The sequence below is a fragment of the Cebidichthys violaceus genome, unplaced genomic scaffold (genome assembly GCF_023349555.1).
Source record: "Cebidichthys violaceus isolate CVI_PGR_0920_01 unplaced genomic scaffold, fCebVio1.0.p SCAF_108, whole genome shotgun sequence".
Taxonomy (NCBI): Eukaryota; Metazoa; Chordata; class Actinopteri; order Perciformes; family Stichaeidae; genus Cebidichthys; species Cebidichthys violaceus.
Window position 1 is genome coordinate 495,001 of NW_027176272.1, and position 27,895 is coordinate 522,895.

At 41.3% G+C, this 27,895-nt stretch overlaps 3 protein-coding genes, 1 long non-coding RNA gene and 1 other non-coding gene across 6 annotated transcripts in view; 2 read left to right on the forward strand and 3 right to left on the reverse strand.

Moving 5' to 3' along the window:
- The window catches only part of LOC137889144 (N-acyl-aromatic-L-amino acid amidohydrolase (carboxylate-forming) B-like), a 3,150-nt gene extending 2,916 nt beyond the window's left edge, over positions 1-234 (reverse strand). The window contains exon 1 of the mRNA XM_068732817.1: positions 108-234. The gene's annotated coding sequence lies outside the window, so the exon portion shown is untranslated. The remainder of the gene's footprint in view (positions 1-107) is intronic.
- A 1,539-nt stretch (positions 235-1,773) lies between these two features.
- On the reverse strand, positions 1,774-12,617 carry LOC137889270 (oxysterol-binding protein 1-like). Of its 2 annotated transcripts, XM_068733048.1 has the most exons (17): positions 12,298-12,617; positions 11,190-11,362; positions 10,709-10,917; positions 10,430-10,598; positions 9,310-9,421; positions 8,997-9,180; positions 8,631-8,748; positions 8,267-8,324; positions 7,945-8,109; positions 6,637-6,882; positions 5,712-5,832; positions 5,364-5,467; positions 4,948-5,043; positions 4,382-4,566; positions 3,819-4,054; positions 3,672-3,710; positions 1,774-3,570 (listed from the first exon to the last, which is right to left on the reverse strand). In XM_068733048.1, exons 2-17 carry the CDS (start codon positions 11,324-11,326, stop codon positions 3,428-3,430), a joined length of 2,322 nt encoding a protein of 773 aa, XP_068589149.1. In that variant the 5' UTR covers positions 11,327-11,362; positions 12,298-12,617; the 3' UTR covers positions 1,774-3,427. The 2 variants fall into 2 exon arrangements, with proteins under 2 accessions (XP_068589149.1, XP_068589157.1); XM_068733056.1 differs by lacking the exon at positions 3,672-3,710.
- Positions 12,618-13,267: 650 nt separating this feature from the next.
- trnar-ucu (transfer RNA arginine (anticodon UCU)) lies at positions 13,268-13,355 on the reverse strand. Its single transcript is given in 2 exon segments — positions 13,268-13,303; positions 13,319-13,355. It is a non-coding gene; the product is annotated as a tRNA-Arg (tRNA).
- Positions 13,356-16,629: 3,274 nt separating this feature from the next.
- LOC137889281 (coronin-1B-like) lies at positions 16,630-23,755 on the forward strand. The gene is made up of 12 exons (XM_068733069.1): positions 16,630-16,839; positions 16,958-17,098; positions 18,043-18,248; positions 18,410-18,532; positions 19,107-19,236; positions 19,973-20,154; positions 20,261-20,380; positions 20,560-20,664; positions 20,774-20,919; positions 21,483-21,540; positions 21,701-22,030; positions 22,119-23,755. Exons 3-12 carry the CDS (start codon positions 18,045-18,047, stop codon positions 22,239-22,241), a joined length of 1,521 nt encoding a protein of 506 aa, XP_068589170.1. The 5' UTR covers positions 16,630-16,839; positions 16,958-17,098; positions 18,043-18,044; the 3' UTR covers positions 22,242-23,755.
- A 2,101-nt stretch (positions 23,756-25,856) lies between these two features.
- LOC137889151 (uncharacterized) lies at positions 25,857-27,889 on the forward strand. The gene is made up of 4 exons (XR_011105204.1): positions 25,857-26,052; positions 26,490-26,601; positions 26,904-27,038; positions 27,803-27,889. It is a non-coding gene; the product is annotated as an uncharacterized lncRNA (long non-coding RNA).
- Positions 27,890-27,895: the final 6 nt, after the last annotated feature.

Consider the following 27,895-nt stretch of genomic DNA (forward strand, 5'->3'; position numbering starts at 1 on the left):
GTTTCACTCAGTGGGAGGTATAACTTACTCCAGTGTTGATGTCACTGGGCACATTGTAGACAACAACTGCAACACAAAGCAGATACATTGATTTTTTTTAACCTTACCTCGCTGTTCTGGCTCGCTGCAAACTGTTAAGGGGCAGTTCCGGCTTTACTGTACTCTAAAGCAGCACTGAGATTAAAAGTCTATTTAAAGTCTCTTGACTCAAGGTAAAACAGAGTTAACGGCCAGCTCCACATTCACAAATAAGAGGTGAAATGAATGAAGAGGATTCGTACTGTACATCTTACCCAGTCTAGCCTATCCCTACCCTCTCTCTTCCCTCTCCCTCTGCCGTTTACCCTCTCCCAGGCTTTCATGCAGTTTCACTGATTCAGCATTCCCATCCCTCCCTCTGTACAGGCCGTATAGCTGCCTGTTATGCAAACTCTCACCGTCTCTCTACCACCTCTTGTCCACTGCACTGCACTGTACTATACTCTATGGTAGGCAGGGTGTGTCCTGAGTGTGATGTGGCGCATCAGTCGCTTCCTTTGGTCCCAGCAACTGTGTGGTCTGCCAAACTGTGAGCCCCCCCTCCCCTCCCAATTCTCTCTGCGCCATGTATAGGATGGTAGGTTCCAGTCTACCTTTCAGAGATATATTGGCTAAAAATAAATCTGCTGGCATGACAGCAGGAGAGGCGCCTGTGATGTGTACAGTGAAAGTAACCGCTCCTCTCACAGGGAAAATAAACACGGATTAAATCTTAAACTGTAGATACAGACACAAGAGTTTGGATGCTGAAGAAAAACTAGGATTAGTAGGTTTAGTCTTGTTTTAATATCCATTTTTCAGAACTTTTTCTTGTGTCAAGTGGCGTTTTAAATAGATCATTTCTGTATTCAGTGAGTTTTATTGACACAAATTTCACTCAAATGCCTCAAACATATCCAACCCGGCATGTCTATGGTGCAACTTATTGATGTTTACAATTAATATTAACGCAAATACCGATAATATGATACCGCATTAAGCCAACATCGGTCTATAAACTGGCCAGGCCCTGGATTTATCAGTCAAGATTTACTTTTTATCTAAAGCAGCTGTTTTGATGCTCCATATGTCCCCTCATTGTCTTTTATACTCCCATTTCTGGAAAGCACTGATTTTTTTTTTTTTTTTTTTCACAATCAACTATTTTAATAAATGCGGAACATTTTCATCATATATTTTGCAATTTAACAATAACGTACAAATAAAATGGGATTTTTAAAAAAGCATTTTGTTTGCTTAAAATCTAATTTTGATACCTGTGAAAAAATGTTTTGTTACAGGTACTATTGTGAAATGTGTAGAGTAGAAACAAAACAGATGTCTTGGTGAGAAACACACCTTCCCCCTCCTCTCTTGATGCTCTGACCCTTTAAAAGATGTGCTCAAACAACACAGGTCACTCTCTGCGTCCCACAGACAACACAGGCACTCTGTGTGACGAGTGAGTCTTGTCTGCGCAGAGGATAAATACTTTAAAGACTCTCTTTTAAGAGTATTCAGTATTATAGGACTCACTCGGTACTATTGAATAGTTTTTTCCACCACAGAACACAGACCTGTTTTCATTGGGTGTTATTTTTTTATTGACAAAATTTGGCATCCCATCTTGAGCTCCTACTGAACATGACAGAAACTCCCAAAAAATGTATCTGGCAAGTCGTTCATTTTGCTACCCAATTAATAATTGATGGTAGTGTTGGAGCAAATTAAATCAAAGAACAGTATGAAAAGCTATTTGTTTGACATCACAGCATTTGTTTATTACATTATCTTTTTCCGTGTTAATACAAAATACTGAACCATGTCATATCTCCCCTCAGTAAAGTATAGAAACTCCCTTTTTTCTGAAAATGAAGACAGTCATTTTCCAATAACATGACTGGAACCAAAAATACAAGAAAAAAAAAACTACCGTACAGTTTTCAATACTAAATGAATTTCTATACATTTATAAAATCATAGTTATTTGCAATGCTTTTAAATCCTTTGTTTCATTATTCTTCATTTTTAAGTACACTTACAAACAAAATTGTGAAATTCTCTCTCACTCACTCACTCACTCACTCACTCACTCACACACTCTCACACTCTCACACACACACACACACACACACACACACACACACACACACACACACACACACACACACACACACACACACACACACACACACACACACACAATCCCATGTTTTTGGTGTCAAAATGTACTTGCATATGTATGAACTCTTCAGCAGATACACAAAGGTAAATTTTCACCACTGTATTCATTTTCTTTCTGCAAAATGGAAAGACTATTATTCCAATATTGTGAACAGGGGGAATTTCCATAACTGTTATGAAATAAAACTGCACTAATGTGAGATTTCCTCAGCACTGGAACAAGCACGTTGCCATTTTGCAGCTCTGTAGTCTTTTTCCCTACTTCTTCAAAGTTTTAATTTTTGTACAAGAAACCTCTAAAAATGTCAGCATCATATCCACTCAGGTGTACTTTAAATACAAACGAGAGACGGTTGCTCTTTTCTAAAGGCAAAGAGAAAGGGCCCCGTTAGCCAAATCAAACTTTAAACCATCAATATTTTCATCAGGCCTTTGTGATGGAAAAAAAATAAATAAATCTCTTCTACCTACTATACATGGGTATGGAGGTTCAATCTGTATTTCAGACAATCATTTCTTTTTAAACACAGTGTACTGCACAGTGGCAGTGTTGTAAAGTGATGGAAGAGCAGATATGCAGTCATACACACAAGCACACTAGAACCGTCACTTCATTACATTAAGACACTAAATCAGAGAGATAAACAAGAAATCCTCGCTAACGTCTTGAAGGCCACCAGTTGACTTTTTAACGAAATTATTTGAATCATATCTATACACAATTGTATATATTAACCAGGTCTAACCCCCCCCCTTTTTTTTTTTTTTTTTAACCAAAGCACACAATGCTGTGGATGACAACAGGAACACTATATTATCTCACAGGGAACCACAAAAACTGTCCTGCTGCTGACAGACGTGATTAGAGAGACTAAAATCAATGATCAACTCATGATTTGGAAGCACTGCGCATTTCATTACCTCCCCCCTCAGTCAAAGCAGCACAACATTTTCTTTTTTTTTTGTTCCAGTCCTCTCAGATGTGTGACGGCAACAAGGTGTTAAGGTGCTAAGACTCTAGGTGACAGGAACCGAAATGGGATGAAGGGGGTGCCGGAGGAGAAACCCTGCTCCCCCGCTGGATCAGACAGCAGTGACAGTCCTGGAGATCTCTTAGAACAGAGAACCACTGGAGGGAGTCAACTGTCCAGATGGGGGGGGTGGGAGGTGGGATGGACTTTGATGGATCAGTCTCTTCGTGGACACTTTGCCGTCAATGCCAAAGTCAAAATATGTCCGGACAGCCCTCCCAGCTGCCACGGTCCTTGGCTTCCCAATAGCCTCCCTTATAGATATGGATTTGCTCACCTGTGATCTGGTCCTCGCAGCGCTCAAACCAAAGTGCCTGGTAGCTGTCATAAGGGGCGCCTGAAAGACAGACAAATTGTGTTCGCAAAAAAAAGATGATCTAGATAGAAGATTCAAACAGAAATGAAAGCGTGAGGAGGCGGCAATATAGTAGTACTTGCTTTTTAAGGACGGATCAGTAAGAGAGTCCTCATCGACAGCTTTTGGAAGAGAAAAGGGGGAATCATAGAATTTTTTTTCCCCTTTATTCCAAGATTTTCCCCATGCATGGTAGAGAGGAACACAGATAACGCACACTAGACACTCACCTTCTTCTGACTGGCTGGAGGTGCGTTGGCTGGCAGCTTCCCTCTCTCTCTCCCGCCGGACGCTGCGCTGCTTCTCCTCCAGCCGCTGCTTCTCCGAGTTGGCCTCGTCCCAGCGGCCGTCCTCCATCAGGCGCTGGTCGGGCCGCCGCCGGCTGTCGGTGGGAGCCATGCCCTCCTCGAGTTCGTTTAGGGTCAGCGCCAAGGCAGTGAAGTAGTACATGGTCTCCGCTCCCTCACTGTGGTAGAGCAAAGAGGAAGACCAGCACTGAAAGTCAAAGGGCCGAGTAGACCTTTAATCAAAACGCACATGGACCATAGATGTATTATCGACAAGCCCTCGTTCTCTGGACCGAGGGCAGACTGGCGCTACAGAGACTCACTACTGTATATCTTCTCGAGGTACAAGTAGCTCTACAAGAAAGGCAGTACCTTAGTGGTATGAATTGTACAGTATATGATTGCATTGTTCTTGGATCACTGATGTCTTTTTAGTGCGTTTCAGTCTGTCATATTATTTAGAGCACAACGTTACGCACACCTGACCATGCACTGATGGTACTTACGGTAGAGGGTTCCTCCTCCAAACCTCTCTGGCTTTGAGGGTTTGGTAGACCGTCTTCTGTTTGCCCTCCGTACCATTCTCTCCTCTGCTGCTCTGCATTACCCGGGAAAACTCCATCTTCTCGTCCCACGTGCCTGACAGCACGTAGTGGGCCTTGCCGTCCTTGTCCATCACCACACCTGTCACCTAGAGAGAGGGGGGGGAAGAGAGAGAGAGAGGGGGGGGGGGGGGGAAGAGAGAGAGAGAGAGAGAGAGAGAGAGAGAGAGAGATAATGGGGGAGTGAAGCATCATGACTGGTCTCACGGTGGAGGGCATGGAAGTCTTCCTGTAGTTTGGTTATACTCAATAAGTTGTATGTTGGGGTTATTTCTGGTCTGATTTCACACAAACAGGATGAACCGGTATTTGTCATTATGACATAGTCTGTGTTTCGCCAGTCAGTGTATTGCGAGCTCAAAAATGAAGGTTGAAGTAGGGGGTTAGGAGGATGGGATGGGGGTTAGGAGGATGGGATGGGGCCCATTGCCAGCCACGCATCACACGCCGTCGCGGCCTTTTTTCCTCACCTTCCTGGCAACATCTCTGGAGAAGTAGCTGTAAGGCGCAAACTTCAAGTGGCAGCGGTCTCCGGTGGTGTGGTTCACCACGTCAATCTCCCCCGACTGGCAGAAAGGAAGAAAAAGAACGTTTTGAAGTAAATCTCTGACACTGTGGAGACATTTTTAAACTAGTAAAAGTTCAAACTTCCATTTAGGGTTGGCAGCATGGCAATAAATACACGGTGTGCACATTTAAGTCGGGCGGCGCTTTCAAAGGATTTGTGTGTCACCTACACAAACGTGTGTAGCGCAATGCAAGGTGCTACGCTCCTAAGGCTGCACAGACGAGTGCGCTGTCATTTCCAGTGTATAAGAAAACATAAAATGCGTCACAATTGTATGTGTAAATGTGTCATCTTACTCTTAACTCTCGTCAGTCTCACCTGATCGATCCATAGCTTTCCTACAATGATGTTGTGCACTGTGGTGGTAACTTTCTTCCATGTGTAGTGATTGTTGCCCTTTTCAAAGATTGCGTGTATTGTGCCTGCGAGGAAAAACAAAATGAAGACAACGGAAACACAAATAAGCTTCAGCGAACAAAAACACACCGTTAATCTTTCAACAGACAAAAGGTGTGCTCTGTCACATTCCGTGGACCTTAAGAATTTATCTCTCACAGGAACACTGACTGACATGTTTGGGGAAAGCTGCAACATCATAGTCACACCCTTAATTATGTTTGAACCTCAAGGCGTGCATAGTATGTTCTGAACCACACCGTCTCTTACCTAAGGGCATAATGGAGATGTATTTTCCCCTGAATTTGCTGGCAACAGTGATTTCCTGCCTCAGGGTCCAGCCACGATCAGAAATCACATGATGCGCTGCTGCAGGGGGGTGGTGACTCACCTGAGAAAAAGGTTAAGACGTGACCAATTGGTTTAAAAATAGAATAAAACTGTACGCGTCACAGAGGAAGGTCTCTCAACAAGTAGAGCATTTGTAACATTTCAACAGCTTATCGGTTGAGTTCAAACAATTCCACTGCGTCACTTTATCTGTAGATGTTTAAGATGAAATGCAAACAAAGTGATCAAGCAGCTCTAAATACAACCTCCTTCACAGCTGCATGATCACCGGATATTAAGACTGGATATATGTTCTTGGTCTTCAGGAATAGAAAACAATAAGCCTCCAATCTGTGTCCTGCAGTCGCCCTCCACAAATCATTTCCTGCTTCTGCTTTTTACCCAAAAACGAAAATGGACTTCGCATTTTTTTTTTTTTTACCTTCCATGCCAGAGTGTGCACCAAATTAAACATTATCCCAAAAGATATATTTTCATCAGACTCTGGTACCGTTATGTCAAAATGCCACCATCACAATAACATGAACGTTTAGAGTTTATATTGCTACCACAAATAATTATAATACAAAATTTAATCATCTGTTTAACCGCCATGCCTCTAACCTTCAATTACGATAAACATGGCCTTAAAGCCCTGATTTCTTTCGACACATTTATTACTTCTCTGTAACATGAGCATCCCTCAAAGAATGCAAAAAGGAAGCTATAGTCGATCAAAACGCCGAGTCAATGGGATCATTTGTTTTCTCAAGCCTTCCTTCCTGATAGATTAATTCTTTGTTTGTTCAGTTTCACTTCCTTGGTGGTAGCGCTGCATCTTTCTGTGTTGCGTTTGTCTTCTCACCTGCTCGCAGAGGGAGCGGTAGCCACTCTCTCTCCGGCGGTCCAGCTCATACGTCTCTCCCAGCAGAGGGTTGAAGGGTTTGCCCGTGCGGTAGACGGTGGTCGAGTAGGAGGACACGGAGAAGGCGGCCACGTAGCACATTTGCTCCAGCGAACTCTGGCACTTGGAGGCCTTGTCCAGGAGCTCGTGGTACTCGAGGTCCTCCGACAACCGCTGCAGCATGGAAATGGGCTCGTTGAAGTTTACCTAGAGAGCGGAACGATCCGGAAATTCACATTCACATTCACAGTGCCCATAACATTTAGTTTCAAATGTAACATTCTACTATCATGGTCTTTCTAAGCAACAACAGGCCCACTTACACATGTAAATATAAGGCATGCACTTATACTATATAACATATACAGTATAGTTCATTATATATTATTCTATAGCCCGACCAATACTGGATTCTTGAAGCCCGATACCGATATTGGCAATTGTGTTTTTCGGCTAATATAAAAACAGTATCACATACTATAAACAAAGTATCTTGATAAGGATCCCTCTTTTTGTGACCAATATACATACTGAGCGGGCTTAATATTTGAAAAAGAATGTACCGTTTGTATAACGAGCACATTGTATGATTGTATTATATATATATATATATATTATTAGGTTGAGTTTGGCCAGTGCTTGTGTCGTGACGTGAGGCATGTTTCAGGTCGTGGAATATTTTCGTCTTTACATGTTGGATTGAATCGGTGTATTTTGTTCTTCCTCATTTACTGTGTTAATGTTCAGACAAAGTGTGTTACGTGTAGTTTGTTGATGAATGCATTAAGCCAAACCAAAGACACAGTATCAGGTTTGTGCCCCGAATAAAAACTGTTGTTATGAATTATCATTTTTATTTCTGCTGCGCTCGATGAAAAGATGCTGTTGGAGGAGGACACGCACTCAAGTCACAGATATAACTCTCCGATAAGTCTCTGATGGAACAAACAACTTGTTTCTGATTGGCGCGTCATTCAACCTGTCAACAGAACTATGTAAACCACAGATGACTCTCACAGGGTGTTTTCGTGAAACCCACATCACAGCAGAATGCTGGTGCCAGAAGATCTTTAAGGATTGTGATCTTAACAGGTAGCTTCTCACAGTGAGTGCATTTTTTGGGTGACAACACAAAGCCATGAAAAGAGCAGCCAATGGGGGTTTTAGAAGAGAATGTGAAACTGCCTGAGGCCTTCACTGGGGATGTTGACAAACAAACTTCCCGTAAGTCGCATTTGATTTGCAGTAACCTCTGACGAGAATACTCACAGGCATGGGGATCTTGGACAGCTCTTTGCCAATACAGTTCTTCATGATACTCCACAGGTTGAGGGAGTAGTTGGGTTTGTCTGAAATGCGTGTCCGCCTCTTCTTCAGTGGTACCAACTCCTGTGAGGGAGATTCCGGGTTCATCGCTAGAGGCTCCTCATTAAGCTAAAAATGCAGAAAAGTCTGTCAATAAACTTTCAAAACAGGTTTACTGTATTTCTTTTTGCAATATATATTTATAGTCATAAATTATGGTTAGAATCATTTTAATGAGGCGAACCGGTCTTTTAACAGCCATCCCAGAGACCAGAACGAAACCTACCGATTGATCATCAGGACACATTTCACTGTTGAAACCGCTGATACTACTGCTCGACCTTCTGTGAAGAGATGTCAAAACAAAGAGAATCTGTCAGTGTGTGGTTACATTAACTGTCAGTTTATCATACAAGGAAAAGGAGTATAAACTGGTTCAACCAACTCTCAACCCTAACTAAGGGAGCGGTGAAGACATGAACCGTGTGACTTTACCACATCTCATACCAGTGTGTCCAACCAGGAACTGAGTTGAACAAAAGAGAAATACCTGAGGTTGAATAGCCTGGGAATCCAACAATAAAAAAAGCATCTCTTTGTGTGGCTGCATTTGCGGTCAACGTGTTCGTGACGAATGAGTGTGCACTGACTTGTGGAACTGGGGGTCTGCAGGAACAGTGATAAACTCAGGCGCTTCCTCCATGGCATCAAAGAACTCATTGTCGTCATCCTCGTCACTGGCCTCACCTTTCCCCGGCCCGGCAGCACCTTAACAAAACACTGCTTTGTCAGTGTTTCCCCACACAGAAACTGAAAATCTATTCACAGATATGAATTAACCCTTAATAACCTTTCCATGACAAGCATTTTGCCTATTGCTGACAACAATTATCAAGCAAACTACTATGGAAGCCCTGATCATTTGGAAATTCAATTTACGAAAGGTGCATTCTTGAGCGGCATCTATAGAGACTTACAAAAATATAAAAATCAGTAAAATAAACGTCACGTCTTACTTTTATTGTCTGTAGTAGCATTAGCCTGTGCAGCCCCTCTGAACGCTCTCTCCAGGTGGTTGTGCTGCTTGGCCAGCTGCTCTAAAGTCTCCTCCAGCCGGACCCGCTGGTCCCGTTCCGCTTGAAGGGCTTTCTGCCACCGCTTGCTATGACCCTGAGCGAGCGCAAGAAAGTCTCGGCACGCCTGAGGGTGCAAAACATCCAACAGGTTCAAACTGGAAACCTTTGGTACGCAACGTTCAATGAATGTGAGCATCTTGTACATTAAACACGGACAAGAAATAGATAAACTGAGCGAGGACGCGACACTTACATTAATCATGGCATTGGAGGTGATGCGAAACAGTGTGGCCCTCTCTGTCACCTGGCGGATCTTATCCCCAGCCTCTCCAGTCATACGCAAACTGTCCAGTTCTGATAAAGACCTGCAATAGATATGAAAAATGTACAATGTGAATAAGGAGTTGGGACCATATATCATCAAAGCACACTGAAAAAGGCCATCAGCCTCAGATTTAATAGGTTTATTATTATAACTCGCTGCTGCAGGGGGGTGGTGACTCACCTGAGAAAAAGGTTAAGACGTGAAGGGTACAATTGGTTTAAAAATAGAATAAAACTGTACGCGTCACAGGGGAAAGTCTCTCAACAAGTAGAGCATTTGTAACATTTCAACAGCTTATCGGTTGAGTTCAAACAATTCCACTGAGTCACTTTGTCTGTAGATGTTTAAGATGAAATGCAAACAAAGTGATCAAGCAGCTCTAAATACAACCTCCTTCACAGCTGCATGATCACCGGATATTAAGACTGGATATATTTTCTTGGTCTTCAGGAATAGAAAACAATAAGCCTCCAATCTGTGTCCTGCAGTCGTCCTCCACAAATCATTTCCTGCTTCTGCTTTTTACCCAAAACGTATGGTTTACATTTTTTACTACCTTGTGATTTGCAAGTGCCTTCATCATTTCAAATGTTTATTGTGAAAAAAAGTTAAATTAAATTAAAATAACTCATGCTTGTTTTGTCCGTCCACTGCGGTGTTTGTGCATTTACATGCTCTTTTACAAATCAAAGCAACAGTGATATATTCTGGACACAAGGACATTACTTCAAAGAAGGTTTTGATATGGAGTCTTCATGTCAAACATTAGTAAGCGTATGTTTTAGATGTATGTGTTTTGGAGCCTTAATTTCTATGTTAAGATAGAAGAGACATGAGAAAGCAGAGAGAGAGAGAGAGAGAGAGAGAGAGAGAGAGAGAGAGAGAGAGAGAGAAAGAGAAAGACAGAGAGAAAGAGAAAGACAGAGAGAGAGAGAAAGCGAAAGACAGAGAGAGAGAGAGAGAAAAAGAGAAAGAGAAAGACACAGAGAGAGAGAGAGAGAGAGAGAGAGAGAGAGAGAGAGAGAGCAATAGATTGTTAAAGCCTGACCTCTGGAGGGCAGAGCCATGCTTTGAAATTAGATCGTTGCAGGTGCTGAGGTCCTCCACCTTGCTGCCGAGTGTTCTGAGAGCAGACTGGACTTCTGAATTCTGTGATCCGCCACCTTGTCCGGGTGCTACCGGCGGGGAGGATGGGGAAAAGTCATCCCCCGAGTCATCTGTTTATGATGAAAGCAAAGGGAAAGCAAAAAACATTTAATATTAACTTAATAAAAAGGCTTTCACAAGACACTGAATACCCCCCCCCCCCCGGCTGCCTGTGTTTTACCTGACTCAGCCTGCATGCGTGCTGCCTTGGCTTTGGCCAGTTCCAGGGCAGTGATCCAGCGCTGACGTTCCACTTCACAGCTGGCCTTCAGGTGATAGGTCTGTGCTCCACCATTGGAGATGACAAAGTTGCAGGCGTCATCCACGGTGATCGTTGCTGTGGCCAAGTTGATTGTGCCTCGACACGTGTGGCCCATCTCCGCTTGGGTCCTAATAATCAGAGGGTGTTTGATTTGACATTTTGGGAAAAAATTTAACCAAACGGAACAAAAACAGCACGTGTACTGTTTGTGTTTCGGTGAGTACAATATCAAAACTTGGGCTTCGATCCGACAATGAAATTCAACAGGAGGAGGAAAGAAAAATGAGTAAGTTGAGGTTGATTGTCGCCTGCTTAATCAACAGCTAATCAGTAGTTTAGTTTCTCTGGTGACATGATCATGGCTATCCTTCAATTTGGTGTGTTTTACAGGAAAGCCTACCTGTAGTACGACAAAAGCCCATTGCTCAGGACAAACCACCTCCGCTGATAACCCTTGATGTAATTTGTCCACTTGAACACCCATCCTTTGTATGTGTCGCCAGCAGGAGTGGGAGTGGGGGTCTTGGGCTCCGACATCACAGCCCCCAAAATCAACAGACAGATTTTAGGAACCTTAAAAGGGAAATGAGTTTAAATAAGTTAAAAATCTTATTTTAAATGACAGGGCTTGTGTTCTCATATTGGGCCTGAAATGAATTAAACAATAAAGCAGACTGCCTCCAAATAAATCAGCAACTATTTTGTTAATTACAGTTTGTTAATTCATCGTTCAACTTATTCCAGGCAAACAAAACCACTAATTTGCTGCTCCAAGCTTCTCAAATGAGCATATTTTTCGCTGGTTTTCTTGGTGACAATAAAGTTAATATCTTTGAATTTCTGACTGTGTGTCGGAAAAGGCAATATATGTTCATATGTCGTCTTGGACTTTGTGAAATTGCAATCAGTTAGTCACAGTCTTACGTTAATACCAAATCATCTCAGCATTTCATTTTACAGTAGCAGGACTAAAACACTGCTGATCGATATTGATCTTTCAGTGTGGTATGACAGGTAAAAGATTAACCATGGAATCAATACAGATCCACTGCTGACACGTTTTACTAAGAAAACTTGTTGAAGCCGGAATTAAAGATGTGCATAAAAGAGGGATTAAAACCCCTTAGTGTGATCCTGTCTTCTTAATTGCCTATGACCTGGATAGATATGATTAATTGACACAGTAGCCAATGTTTTAAAAAACCTGTGATTGTAATGATATAGTCAGGGAAATGTGATCAGTTGTGTAATCAACAAAAGAACAACATTAAATTGATAAAACTTCTAACATATTGATGAGTATGACACCAGAAGCTAGCCGACGTTAGCTCCAAGTAGGCCAGTGGGAGTCATAGTAGTAACAGCTCATGAAGTACAGAAACATCAACGTGTCGTGTTTCCTCGAACTTAACCAGCTGACGTGCACATTTACAACATGGTAAAAGCGAGACACGCCGCTCGTTAACTCACTAGCTCGCTTTAAAGCTCGCCGACGGATGACTGTTTACCTTGACGTGTCCGAAAATGTGAGATCAGGCCACCAGACACCCGGTGAAGTCACAGCTAACTTTGACTCCCATACGCTACTGTACCCAGCTAGCTGAAGAGGCTAACTAGCTAACTGAGCAGCACAGGATCGGCTAATGATGAAAACAATTAAACCGAAGACGTCGACGACACCAGCGTGGCGGTTGTAAAATAAAGTGACACCAACGAGTTTCGTTAGTATCCCTCAATAATCGTGTGTTTAGTGTTCATCATACAGCTGCGTACGGGGGTAAGAATCTAAAGCTAGCTAGCTACATCTAACTAGCCTAACGTTAGCTCGTTGGTTACACCCGGTGCAACATAATTTGGTCTCGTCTGGAAACAGATAGGCGACATTGTTTTCCGGACGAAACCGTTTATTTGCCTTCAAAGTAATAGTACATTGTGTCGGTATTATTTCCTGCATAAAAACAAGTCATAATGTTCGTCTCAGTTAAAGGTGATCGAAATATACATTATGTACTAAATACATATCCATAAATGCATTCGTTTAAGCGTGCTTTTAATAACAGAATAGCAGTAAAGTTACTGATAACTGCTCCTGTAGTGCACTCTATTATTTGTATAATGAGGATATGTTTTATTTTGAAGGATACAATCGGAAACAAGCTTGATTGAATCTCGCTCCTTACACATTAATTTGATTATTTTTACTACCTAGCTTAGCTAACATTTACGTCAGCTACATAACGTCAAATAGATTCATATTATAATATATGCAAACTACTGTACAATGTTTAGAGCGCACTCACCAGAGATTAGAACGCATAATAATAAGAGTAACCTTTCTCGTTATGTAAACGTTTGAAGAAACTGTCTGATTGCCTTTCAAAGGACACTATTTAAGTTTACACAAAATTAACTGTACACTGTGGATATGTGCATGTTTTCGATAATATGTAACTAATGTATGTGTACAAATTAAAAAGTCGACTCCGGTGGGACTCGAACCCACAACCTTTGAATCCCTTCGGATTGACCTAGAAGTCCAATGCGCTATCCATTGCGCCACGGAGCCACTTGTTGCATATGAAAAGCTACGTTGTATTTAGATGTAAAACTTCATGTATAGATATTAAAAGGCCCGGATAAGTAGAGATAATAGACTGTTAATAAGTTATGGACGTTAGTGTTGCGCTACCTCGAGCGAAAACCGCCATTCACTCCACAACATAACACATTTGGGGACAAATAATGAACCTGCCTTGTGAGATGTGAAACAGCAGGTGGCGCTGAAGCTCCATTCACGACACGCTAGAACAGTTTACTCTACTTATGATGACAATAACGTTAGCTAAATGAGAATAATGAAAATGTAATATCTATCAAAAACGTGTCTTCAGAAGGGGAATATGTAACAAGTGGTGTGATTACAGTTCACTTGTCTGAGTACATAGCACAGTACACAGGTAGAGGTGGGTAAATACTCAGTACTTCGGACCTGCGGGGTCTTGAACCGGTGCTTCTCTGCTCGACTCAACACTTGAGTCGTGCTAATTCTTGGTTGTGACAGCCAATCACCTTTCCATCTGTAACCACAAGTCAACCAGGAATTGTCCGCGGTGGCCAATCAGCGCTCGTATCGCAACCAAGAATCAACCAAGAATCAACCAATGGATGTATAACGTTACATTACAGCCTGCTTACCGATAACAACTTTGAGACTTTCTTAGTTAGGCCTAACGTGACTAATATTACATTCATGTAAAGTCAATTTAACGTTACCATTACGGAAAAACGAACCTGCCTGTTGGTCACATATTGTTAAGGGATACATTGTCTATAGTGTAACGGAATGACAGATGAACGCCACCAGCATTCTGCCATTAGGTTGTCAGTCAATGAATGGCTATATTACCTTTTGCACAATTTTCATTTGTATTTGTGTTGATATGTATCTTCTATTTGTATTTTATATTTTTCACAGTAATCTTTATTTTCCTTTTTATTCACCTTTTGCTGGACTGTGTGTTAGTCACTATGTTAGTTAATACACAATCTGCATTTGTATTTGTTCAAATTTATCTTCTGTTTGTATATTTTATGCTACTCATAGTAATCATTATTATTGCACCGATTTAATATTCAATTACTTTTTAATCACCATACATTCGCAATATATACACTGCACTCAGGTAATGCATATGTAATCATAATCCAATAATATGATGTCACACTGACATGTGTCTGTTGCATAATCAGTACTTTTACTTTTTATACTTGAAATACATTTCGATGCTTGTACTAAAGTGAGATTCTGATATTCGTGGTGTATTTTTCAAAGTGTGGTATTGCTAAAGTAAACTAAGGTAAAGACAAGTGTACTTTTTCCACCATTGGTCCCAGGTGGGACATAATCTGTGTTTAATACGTATGATATACGGCACGTGTCATGACTGAATAAAATTGACAGTAGTGTAATATACACAGCTGCCTTGAGTTATGTGTTACCAAATGATTTGTCCATTTAATCTCTCACATCTGTTATTTACATCTGTCTCTCTGTTTTCTTTATATTTTCTTTTTTTTTTATCTAGATGGAACCTCGATTCAGGAGCGCGTGAGTCGAGCTAATTCTTGGTTGCGAAAGCCAATCGCCGTTCAGTCTGCAACCAAGAATCAACTTCCTGCCACCCGTGAGTCGAGCTAATTCTTGGTTATAACAGCCAATCACCTTTCCACCTGTAACCACAACTCAACCAGGAATTGTCCGTGGTGGCCAATCAGCGCTCGTATCGCAACCAAGAATCAACCAAGAATCAACCAAGAATCAACCAAGAATTAACCAAGAATTAACCAAGAATTAACCAATCGACGTCTTTGAGCTCACGGAGTATATTGATCTCTTTCCTGTTAGAGATTTAGCGCCTTAGTCTATCGAATCCTGCTCGTTCCTGTTCGTTCCTCAGATCTTTTACTCCAGTACAAGTATAAATACTACACTGTAAAAATACTTTGTTAAAAGTAAAAGTCCTGTATTCAATAGTAGTAGCTTCAAAATGTACTTTAAGTACAAAAAGTAAAAGTGCTTATTCTGCACAACGGCCAATTTTAGTATAATATTGCATATATATATATATATATATATATATTATTATTATTGTGTTATTATTTCTAACACTTACAAAATTTCACCATATATATATATATATATATATATATATACATCACTTTAATGTTGCAGCTGGTAAAGGTAGAGCTTTTTTTATATTATATTTATACTGCCAGGGAGCTGGTGAAATTCACTAAGGGATCAAAACGTTTTATTTTAACCATATAATAATACATGATGAAATAATTGTTGATTATATTTTATTATTAATTAGAATCTTTAAAGTGACTAAAGGTATCAAATAAATTAAGTGGGGTAAAAAGTACAATATTTGCCTCGTGAGATGCAATGGACTAAAAGCATAAAGTAGCATGAAATGGAAACAACCCGTAAAGTACAAGTACCTCTAACTTGTACTTGAGTAAATGTACTTAGTTACTGTCCACCACTGTGTAAAAGGCCCGCAGAGCCAAACCAAGGATCTTATGTGATGATGAAGAAGACATAGGAAAAATGTGAGCATTATTATTATTTATCTACATAATTTGAGTTCAGATAATCCTGTCTTGGGTAGACATTAAAAGCTGACATTTTTTTAATGTGAAGTTGTTGTCATAACTAATTAATAATATTAATACATTGGAATCCTAACCAAGAGGGAGCGGAGGGAGAAGGTGGTGGCAGCGTATTGCTCATTCTTCATGGCAATTTCTAACACTTACAAAAGTCGACACGTCTTCAAAAACTGGTTTACGAGCGCTTTTGTTCAACGCATGCGCAGTAGAAGAAGAAGAAGAGACCCGTTCTCTATACATATCCGTGGGTGTGTGAGCGTGTGTGTACGTTTGTGAATGAACAATATTTCGGTCATCTTGATGAGCGGGTGGCACCTTGTTGGGCGAAATGTTGGTGTCAGCTATGTTGAGTTAAGAGCTCTCAAGGAAGTACTTGTTCAGTGTATGTGTCTGGGGCTTTTATTGTGAAGGATAAAACGGAAAGAGGGGAAGAGGAAAATTATTGTTATTGTGGAGTGTGTGAAAAGAGAATGAAGTGGTTGCCATCTTGGTGCAGACTACGGAGCCCCATGTTATTATTACTATTATAAAGTATAGGCGCAACATAACCCTCGGCTACATTGGTATGTAGTGTTTTGTGCACATGCGTACACATCCGGTCTGACAGACAGTAATCCGGATGTAGACGGACGGTCTCCCTCTTGACTCCCCTGCGTAGTCTTTGACATATCCTGCCATTAGCGGAAGTGTCTGGGATTCTGTTCCGCTCTTCAAATTGGTCGTTTGCAAAGGGGGAGACGGGGCAAACACGGACGCCGTGTGCATTTAGCGCTACCCAGTCTGCTTCTTCCGACTTCATCCATTGGACTCCATTCGGCGTCGCCGTGCGTCGTTTAATGTTTAGCTCTACATCAGCACGGGGCATGCGCTGTCAGGTCAGGCTCGTACTACATCCGACATGCGTAATTACTGACAAACTAACATGAGAATAGCTACATTTTTGGTGATGGCAAGGATGCGCATTTATTTCTAATGGACGTGTTTTGTTTATAGGTCTGCGCAATCAACGTGAACGCCTGCCCGGAGACAGTAGAGGATTAAGTTACTGCTGCTGGCGGAGGATTATTTTTATTGGCCTCGTCACGCCCGAGTCTTTAAGAGTCTGTTGTCCAATTAGGAAAAGTCGAAAGCCAGGTATGCTATTGTACTCGATCATAACAACCTTGTCGTTTCCTTAAAATGCCTCAGTCTGGTACTAACTATGCGTTGCTGCGCACCCTTTGTCGCGCACGCATACCGTTACGCACCGCAAAAGCCATATTTGCTCGCATTGTGTGCAGGCAACAATAGAAACCAATATAAATGGTGTAAAATACTATGTGGATATCTTGTAACTATATAGAATGGAATTAAAACCACCGTTATACAATAGGTGAACATTATTTAATGGCTGACGAATGGAAGTGTACTACTAGACAAAGCTGCATGGATGTGGAGCTGTTTTATCCTCACAAGCTACTGGGAGGAATAAAATGGAGACGACAACCTGCATACCTGCTAAAATACAATTTTGACAACTGTGAAGCTTTTGGTAGATGGCATAGAGTTACTAGCTCTGACTGCCAAACCCCCTTCCCCTCCTCACTGTGCCACGCATGTTTTGGTTTCAGGCGGATCATGCCCTTTTGTCCACTGAAGCTTTTCAGGGCAGACTCCCAGACTGAAATAATTTTGCCTGCTGTTTTGACAACCTAGAGGTGTTGGGGATTTGTTGAATGAGCTGTGAAATAACTGAATGTACAATGAGTTTTAATTAGCTGTCAGAAAGCCACATCTGAGGTCATTTGTGCCGCTTTCTAGGAATGGAAAAGGACTAAAGAAGTAATTTTGTGTGTGTGTGTGTGTGTGTGTGTGTGTGTGTGTGTGTGTGTGTGTGTGTTTCACTTCCATGACAAACATTTTGCCCACCTCACATAGGATTACATGTGAACAGTCAACTCAGTCTTTCAAACATGATCCATGTTTTTTAATTTTTTTTAATCTTTAAACAGATTTAAAAAATACAACCGTCCATGCCATTAAGGTGGCACATTGAAGAAATGTGCAGCAGTGCCTGTAACTGTAAATTGTCTCCACAGACATGTCTTTCCGGCGCGGTGTGGTCAGGCAGAGCAAGTTCCGCCACGTCTTCGCCCAGGCGTGGAAAGCGGAGCACTGCATCGACGACGTCCGAGTGTCCCGCGTGACGTGGGACACCGGCCTCTGCGCGGTCAACCCCAAATTCATCGCTGTCATCATCGAGGCCGGCGGAGGAGGCTCCTTCCTCGTTGTGCCGATCAGCAAGGTGCACGACCCCTCTCCGTTTCATTCAGTGTCAAATAGACAGCAGATCAATATTTCTTCTATCATGTTTCCTATCTTCTACTCTGCTACTAAAAGCAATGTGTCAGCAAGACTTTGGACGCCACTAATGTCGTGATCTTAACTTTTTGTTTTCTCCCACAGAGCGGCAGAATCGACCAGGCGTGTCCAACGGTGTGCGGCCATGCAGCACCGGTGCTGGACATCCAGTGGTCTCCTCATGACGACAACATCATCGCAAGTGCCTCAGAGGACTGCACAGTGAAGGTATGGTTAACGCTTGTATTCCCTCTTTCTTGCCAAGAGTCCATGTTTAGCTTGGATCAAACACTGGAAGCAGGGGGGAAACAGCCCGTTTATGTCAAAGCACCTATACAAATGAATAATTAACACAGGATATCTTGTTTGTTTATTTTGTACAAATTCTGAATTGTAGAAATGATAATTTGTGGTTGTATGAGGGGTTATGTGCTGGACTAGTCATGTTAGCTGTTTCCCCTCTGCTACCATTCTTTATGCTAAGCTAACGTCTCGCAGCTGTAGCTTCATATTGAACAGACGGACAAGTAAGAGTACTTTTCAAAATGTTGTAGTATTCCAGAGCAATAGTACAACATTTTGTTAAAAATCTCTATTTAGTTGAGTGTGATTGTTAATATGCTGACTAGTTACAACTCACAGGGTCTTCATGAGAGCAGAAATTAGGAATAAAACTAACATTTCTCATTGCTCCGCCTGAAGAGCGTTTCTTTATGCGTATTACATAAAACCACAGTAGCTCTCATGCACCTGCATGGATCACATTCACAAACAAATGTCTGCTGGGCCTGGCGGTTTGAAGGTGTGGCAGATCCCAGACGGGGGCCTGACGAGCCCGATGACCGAGGCCATTGTGAACCTGGAGGGACACAGTAAAAGAGTGGGAATCCTGGCTTGGCACCCGACTGCTTTCAATATCCTCTTGACTGCAGGTAACCTCACTCATCGCATTCTTTCCTTCTCACTTCCCTTGTAAACAAATACTGACAATAACCATGACAAACATGGCTGCCAACATTATTTAGGTTATGTTATCCATGTGATAAACTCTTATTTCTCTGTAGGGTCCTTTCTATAATGTTGTCAGACACTTATAATACCAATTTGAGCCCTTCAGTGACAAAGACGTGCATTGCACTATTGAAAAATACCAAATACCCATTAACCACGTCATGTGTTATGCTACTTCAGCACACTTTGTAAACAAATATCGGTGTGAACACAACAGAAAATTGCAGGTGAACATTTAATATCCCGGAATTCCCATTCACTATTGCTGTAACAATTTGGTCACAATTTAGCACATTGACCATACACCTAGACTCGTATTCTGATCGGTGCTCAGAAGCACATGATATCATCCTTTACCAACTTGGAGAAAATATGTTTTCAGGGCTTTTTTTTAAAATAACTGACTCATCCTGAAATAATCATTTTTTGCCCCTTCCATCCATCTGTAAAGGGTTACCCTTCTGTCTCCTCTGAAATCAATCACACCACATTACTACAATCCTACATTAGCTTCCTGTTGTTTTCAGAACTGTACTAACTTGCATCTAAATTTCCTATCCTCTTCTTGGTATACAAAGCTCTTAATGGCATTGCTCCTTACGTTCCTGCATTTATGCACTTGAAGAATCGTTGGGCGTTGTGTTTTCCTCCCTTCAGGCTGCGATAATGTGATCTGTGTGTGGAACGTGGGCACGGGGGAGCTTGTGTACCAGCTGAACGATACCCACCCAGACCTCATTTACAGCGTCTGCTGGAACAAGGACGGCAGCGCCGTCTGTACCGTCTGCAAGGACAAGGCTCTGCGTGTCATCGACCCGCGACGGGGCACCGTCCTCAAGGTGATGTCCCATTTCTTGCCATACAAAAGACGTTATGCCACACTATACTGTGCATGTGCATGCTGGGTCTTTCCTTAATTGCAATGCCTTGTTATTGTTCTCCCAGGTGAAGGAGAAGGTCCATGACGGCACCAGGCCAATGAGAGCCGTGTTCCTCTCCGACGGGAAGATCCTCACCACAGGCTTTAGCCGCATGAGCGAGAGACAGCTGGCATTGTGGGATACGGTCAGTCTTGTGTTCATATTGAATGATTCTTCAGGGCACAATTGTTCAATGCCGACTTTCAGAGTCAGTGTGGGAAGTAGTGCACATTTTATTTAGTAAGACGAAAAGTGTACATATTGTATAAAATATATAAAACATTTATAAAATAAATGTTTTGTGCTTTTGTTTCTCTTTTACAGAAGGATCTCTCTGAACCGATGGCAGTACAGGAGATGGACACAAGTAATGGGGTCCTTCTACCCTTTTATGACCCTGACACAAACATGGTCTACCTGTGTGGAAAGGTAGGACCTACGGATTGCATTGAGCACACAGAATTACTCAAATGGTAAAAATTGGTATCAATTCATTTTTGGCTCAGTCGTCTTAATTAGATCATCTGCTGGCTTTCAGGGGGACTGCACCATCCGGTACTTTGAAGTGACAGACGAATCCCCGTATGTTCACTTCCTTAGCTTGTACAGCAGCAAGGAGCCACAGAGAGGAGCAGGCTTCCTCAGTAAAAGAGGCGTCGATGTCAACAAGTGTGAAATTGCCAGGTAAATGTTTGGTCATGTTTTCCTTGATATTCTTGTCATTACTTTAAAATATTTTTAAATGTCTGGCGATTTAAATTATATGTTTTTCCTTAGACATCAATAAAAAACAACAATAAATTGCTCCTACAAATGATTGCCTGTGTAGCCAAAACCTCATGTAGCTTAGTCATCTATTATTACAACTATTAAAAATGAATAAATAAGCCACACCATTTTACTGGGTTCCTTCATTAGCAGGAACATTCTTACTATCACACCAAATGTGTATTAATCTGCAGCTGAAAATAGTCCCCAACAAATGCACCTCTTACTCCTTTTTGAGTAATGTTTGCTTAAAAACTACAGTGCCCAGCTTTTATAGGAAGTTACTGAGCCTTTATTTAAAATGAAACTATGTGCTGGATTTCCTGTATATGTTCTGTAGGAAAGATTGCGGCTCAGTGCCACAGTTAGCATCAATACGTAATAAAGCATTTAGATACATGCTTTTTTTTTATGGGCTTTGTAAACATAAAGAAAGCTTTATACTTTAATGAGATTACTAATTTCCTGGCCTCCTGTAGGTTCTACAAACTGCATGAAAGGAAAGTGGAACCCATTTCTATGACTGTACCACGAAAGGTAAGCTATGCAAATTAAAATAACCAATTTACATGACTTTTTATTTTGAAAAGGAAGTGAAAGCAGCATTTGTATTGCTGGGAGGTTTATCCATAACTGTATAATAAACATAAAATGACTGTATAATAAACACTTCTCTGTCTCTGTCTTCCCTCCACAGTCAGATCTGTTCCAGGTTGACCTTTACCCGGACACAGCTGGCTCAGAGCCGGCTCTCCTGGCTGACGAATGGATCGCCGGCCAGGATGCTCCACCACTGTTGGTCTCTCTGGGCGGCGGCTACTCGGCTCCTCCGTCCAAGCACAGAGACACCCTCAGGAGCAAACCCAAGCAGGACTCTGGGACTGGGGCCGCCCCGCCTTCAACAGGCAACGCAGCAGCTCCCACAACCACACCTTGCTCTGCCGCCAAGGAGGCGGAAGAAGAGGTGCCACAGCCGCGAGTAGCCACGAGGGAGACGGATGGAAATAGCGAGAGGCCGAAGAGAGAGGCGAGTTGAGACATTTTGACCTTACCAACAATTTACTGTAAGTGCTCCAAGTTTGTTTCCTGACTTGTTCCTTCTCTCCTTCTTGCAGGACGAATTGTTGAACGAGTTGTTGGCAGAAATGAAGGCCCTGCGAGCCGTCGTCCTCGCCCAGAGCCAGAGAATAGAGCTACTGGAGAGGCAGCTGGCTCGAATCGAGGACGGGGATGTGTGAGCGAGGCGGAGGACCACTACATTCGGAGGGCACACTCACTAAATCCACAGACCGTAGCCTTACTAGAATCAACAGTACCTTAAGCTGTGCGAGTGGAAGAATGTAGTGCGGGGGTAGCGACTAACTGTGGTTCACGGTGGCTTACAAACAGGTCAAATATTGCGATGAAAATGAGACCACTGATAATTTCTGTGATTGTTTCGCAGACTGTGGTTGAGAACCGAAGTGTCATCTGCATAGAATGAATTCTGACTGAGATAATATTTAGTTTTTTTCATATGAAGGAGTATTGTAGCAGCTATTCGGTGGTACATATAGTGCAGCTTTGAGCTTTGCAAAATCCCCACACTAATATTGAAGGGCTTTGAAGGTGTTACAGTTCCACAAATGCCTCACCTTAATGCACAAAGTAGTGATTCAAAGCATTGTTTTTAATTAAGTTAATGAAGGTTGACCTACTATAGCAAGGCAAATGAGTACCTCCAACATGATTTTCTTTCCCTAAAGCACTCACAAATATTACCATTAGGGCTATTTAATCAAGTAGTTAAAGCTGCTAAACTGTGATGTCATATCAGCCCCCCCCCCCCCCCCCCCCAACTGTTATTCATTGTGTGACTTATGCTTTGTTTTACTGCTTCATTGTAGGACGCCATGTGTAAGGTGAGCCGTAGGAAAATATTGTGGTACACACATCCTGACCGTGACAGTGAGAGTTATGTGACTGATAGCTGATGAGTGTAGCTGAATATGTATGTGTATCGTAATTCTGTGTCGTCTTTGCGGTCAATGAAAAGGTAGCACTTGTGATTTTTTTTTTTTTTTTTTTTTTTTTTACCTCATGTTATCAGGAGCGAGCTGCGGCTTTACGAAGGTTTCTGTGATATCAAAAGGCATAGTATTTGTCCACTTAATCATTAAGAGATATAAATACGCAGAAATACTTGCCTCTTTCCTTCTCGTGACACGTGTGGAAAGGCTGCAGTGTCTGGCGCCCCCTAAAGAACCAGGATTTCAAGTTTAGTCATCAGTTGTCCTCGAGCTGTAAGCTAAAATGAGTTGTTCGGTGGACTCAGCCCAAGTTGTGCTGTACACAAAACATGCAAATATAACCTAACACAAGTATCAGTACAGTGTGACTAAAACACACTAGCTTTATTCAGAACAGCAGTTCAGAGAAGAGGAACTACTGTGAAATGGGAAGCATTTTTTACAGTTTGCATTTGTATTGGTGTTAAAAGATGGAAAGGTTTTTTAATTTTTTTTTGTTTTTATTTATTTTGTTTTTGTGTTTTTTGCCATTACATTTAGAGGCATTCTCCTGTTACATCCCCGTCAGTCAATGGTACATTCCACATAAAGCGTATCCCTTTATTACTTTATATTTCTTTATGCACTGACCTCACAACACTAACTGTAAAACTAGTAGCAGATTAAATGAGACTACATTGTGAAAACTTAATAAACATGCATTCCTCCTTTGTATTAAAAGAAATGTTCTGATCATGATCACATCTTTGTGGTGTTTGTGATAATTATTGGTCGACTTATGTTTGGATAGTCTGCATGTTGAGTGTGTTAGCTGTGTGTTAAATAGACATATGGACACGCACAAAACACATTGCCTCTATAAAGGATGTAACACCCTGAAGATTTCTCACATTTTATATTGGCTTTTTTTTTTGCCATTGTCTGAATTAATCCTATTTAAGTATTCTTAAAGGGACTGTATTTAACATTCTGAACATTAATATAGCAGCAGACACCTGTCTGCTATGTAAAGATATAGAGGAGTAATGTCTACCTGAGCAGAGAATGAAGTCCTCTCCCTCTCTGTGTGTGTTGTTATCCAAGCTTCTCCTCGCTTTGTTGACATAGCCAGGCGGCAGCACGTGCTTTTAGCGCGTGTGAGCATGCGCCACCGCTCAAGCTCACTGGCCTGAAGTCTGCATTGCTCTCACATGGCGGTTACAGCAGATAACGACGTCCGAACACTTGATAGCACTCATGTCTACAGTAAATATGTAGCTACAGCTAGCTAGCGTAGTTTAGCATAACGCAGGGGGGAAACGGCTAGCTTTGCTCTGTAAAAATGACAATTTCTTGTTTTACAGTGGTTGTGTGTTGGACTATTTATTTGGGCGGAGCCAGGCAAGCTGTTTCTCCCTAATTCCAGTCTTTATGTTAAGCTAAGCTAAATGCTTCAGCTACATATGAGCTGTACAGACCAGAGTAGGGCATGAACAGCAGTAAAGCATGAACAGCATGAACTTAATCTGGGTCCAAGAGTGGCCAATTCAGCTGACAGAGCAAAAAAAGGCGTTGAGCTCCCACAGATGACAGCTGATGCCATGCATGCTATATAAACTACAGCGAGCTAATGCTGCAGTGTCAGAGAGAAGTGAAAGACCGTTTCTGAGTTTTACAGCCATCATTAGTTGGAACTCCTCATCTATAGTCGGTCACCTAAACAAACTGATCATCCACAGCCAAGAAGGCCAAAAGAAGGCAATACATTATATAACTAACAATCACTTTATTAAAATACTTTGAGAGAAATCAACAAACCTGTCGAGTGTGACCTGAAGATTTCAACTGCTAAAGGTTCCCCTGGAGCACATTTTTATTTCAGATGTATCATGGATGTTGTTGTACTTAATTAACTGTATGCACTCCAATAAACATTTTGTAAACCCATGAATTAGAATTAGATCACATTTTCCTTGCAAAAGTATAGAACTCCGACCATTTTTTGACATCAAAAGACACAAGAACAGAAATATACCAGGAAATAAAGCAGAGAAATAAGACTGTCGAGATTTTTTTCATCTCATAATTCAAAACAAATAAATAAAATATTTGAATACACTTTAACACTGTAGTTATTTTCACACCAATCTCTCACAAATGGTGTAAAATGACTGTACAGATTTGATACGACTGCCTTTGTTGGGTGTCAGGGTTGTGGCTGCCTGGCCTCCGGAGAGAAAACAGGATGTGGTCTTCTTGTTTCACATTAAGCTGTGCTCTTTGAGTTCTTAGTTCAAGTCTGTAGTGTATATTAAAAACCTTTATATTTTTATATGTTTGTGTAAATCAAAGAGACCTGGATCATGGTTTAGTTTTTGAGTTGTCTTGGGCTCACATAACATGTTTAGACTCCTGTTTTCCAGAGTAAGGTCAAGAATACATAAGTTCTACTTTAAAAAGTAAATACAATTTTGATGGTAAGCATTTTTTACAAAGCATAGCATCATGTTGACCTCAGCTGCCCTTTGTGGAGTTGAGCTGTTATCGACAACCCACCAATGGTTGAAATATGTCACAGGAAATAAACCTACTGTAGCATGTATTTCCTGTGACTTCTAGTTAGTGAAGAGGAGGACAATGTTTTAAAATGCACTTGATATATGCTGCATAATGTAATCTGCACCTGTGCTGCAAACTGAAAGTCAACTTTGCAGGGAGAAAATAAAAAAAGTCTTCCTCTTTCCATAAATAATTGCATATTTTCTTATCTGTTTTCCACCACACCCGGCTTGATTTTGTCTTTAATGTGTCCTCACCTCCTCCAGCCTCCTCCTACCTCAAAGGGCTGCAGCAAGCTTTCTTCACCACATGTCATGCATCAGCCCCTCTCTCGTTTTTATTATCTCCTCCACACACACACACACACACACACACACACACACACACACACAGACACACGCTGTCGCACAGTTCAAAATTACAAAGAATTACACAAGTCAGTGTCTTAGCAGCGTTTGCGTTCCTCAAACACCTCAAACTTTATCTTCGGGTCACAACTTGGGTAAGTTCTTTACAGTTTATTTCTATACCTTTTTAAAATATTTTGAACATTATCTGAACTCGTTTTTGCTGCACACATTTAGTCTATTCTTAATTAATCATGATGTGATCTCTTCTCTATTTAATTACAACTTTATATATTCATATTTGTTGAGTTCAGATATACTTAAATATTGAACTTAATGTGCTTTATGTTTTAAATGGTTGTATAACTACAGTATTTCAGACAGTAATTTACCACAAATTATCCTCATGCATTTCAGCTTTAAATCCATGTTAAGTACATTTACTTATTTCACATTCGTATTTAAATTGTTTTCATTAAACATGATGTTGCAACACTCTTGCCTGATCTTTAGGAGTCTAATTAACCATGACTGAAAAAAAGTTTCCACCCGTGACAGGCTGACTGATGCTGTTCAAATATCCTTTTGACAGGAAACCAGCAACGCTGCGAGCGGTCTGCTCGCTTCCTGTCAGCCCAGACAGCACAGCCAGTTTACAGTCACATAAGATAAAGGCAATACAGACTTCCTGTCACATCTCCAATGTACGTTTCTATGTTGCAATTATGAACCTTTGGTGGTGTGTTAGCCAGCACAAATGGTAACTCTGTGGTTGTAATTGTGTCTGGATTAGATGTAAGGATTGAAAAAAATACATATTTTATGTTCAAACTGAGCAGCTTCCGTAGTTTTTTAAAGCGGTATTATATGCATTTATTTGGTGAGTTAAACCACAAACGCCACAGCAATTGAAGTGAATGGGTAATCTTTTACGTGAAGCCATCTGATGGTTTAGCAGGAAGTACCATGCATCATGATTAAGTTTTCTAATTTTCTCTTTTTCTAGATCCTTAATATAAATCAACCAATGGATCTCCTGATGACAACTTTACAACTGCTTTAAAGTACAAGGAGTTTGACTTCTGCCATTCTGTAACTGTGACTCCAAGCCAGTGAGATCTTTCTACTCTACTCTAAGGAGGTAAAGTACATTTCTAAATCTAATCTGCCTCAGTTTTGTTGGATCAACAGCTTGAATGAGAGGACTTCTGGTGCTTTTGGAAAGGACTTAGCCGTGGATTGAGGCCGAGTTCAAACAGTCCACATAATGTTCAGCATCAGTGTCAACCTGTTTCATATTTCCTCTGATGAAATTTTGATAGCTTCATGGAAAAAACGTGAAATTCACATTTGCTGGTAATCATCTAATCTGCCATGCACATAAGGCATATAGTAGGCTATTGTTTTATATGACAAGACACCAAGTAAAATATATTTTAAAAAAACGTACTTACTTTAGGAATAGTTTGACCTTTTGGGGAAAAAAAAACACATTTGTTTTCTTGCTAGATGAGAAGCTTGATACCACTCTCATGTCTGAACGGTAAATATGTAGCTAATGCTAGCTAGCGTGGTTTAGAATAAAAATGGGGAAACAGCTAGCTTGGCTCTGTACAAAACAATGAAGTGTAAAAAAATGTTTTCTCCTTGATTCCATCCTTTATGTTAAGCTAAGCTAACTAGCTGCTTCAGCTACATATGAACTGTACGGACGAGAGAGGGGCACCAACGACAGGAAAGCAAATGAGTGAATTCCCCAAAATGTCTGACTATTTGTCTGACTACACTGGGTATAAACATATTCAAAGAAATGAATAAATCCCAATGTGTGACCATGGTAACACCCTCTCTCTCTCTCTCTCTCTCTCTCTCTCTCTCTCTCTCTCTCTCTCTCTCTCTCTTCAGGCATGGCCGACTCTGATGACATCACATATAGTAATGCGGCCACTCGCACCGTGCTGATCCTCTTATTCTGCCTACTAGGCCTGCTTGTGTTGC

Bases quoted from the DNA above. Each gene is read 5' to 3' on its own strand.
- LOC137889281 (XM_068733069.1), top strand. From the start codon at position 18,045: ATGTCTTTCCGGCGCGGTGTGGTCAGGCAGAGCAAGTTCCGCCACGTC. The intron at 20,381-20,559 runs GTCAGTCTTGTG...TCTCTTTTACAG, and splicing joins AGCTGGCATTGTGGGATACG to AAGGATCTCTCTGAACCGAT. The intron at 22,031-22,118 runs GCGAGTTGAGAC...TCCTTCTTGCAG, and splicing joins GCGAGAGGCCGAAGAGAGAG to GACGAATTGTTGAACGAGTT.
- LOC137889270 (XM_068733048.1), bottom strand. From the start codon at position 11,326: ATGTCGGAGCCCAAGACCCCCACTCCCACTCCTGCTGGCGACACATAC. The intron at 4,567-4,947 runs GTGAGGAAAAAA...CCCTCTCTCTAG, and splicing joins CCAGAGATGTTGCCAGGAAG to GTGACAGGTGTGGTGATGGA. The intron at 4,055-4,381 runs GTAAGTACCATC...GCTCTACCACAG, and splicing joins TGGAGGAGGAACCCTCTACC to TGAGGGAGCGGAGACCATGT.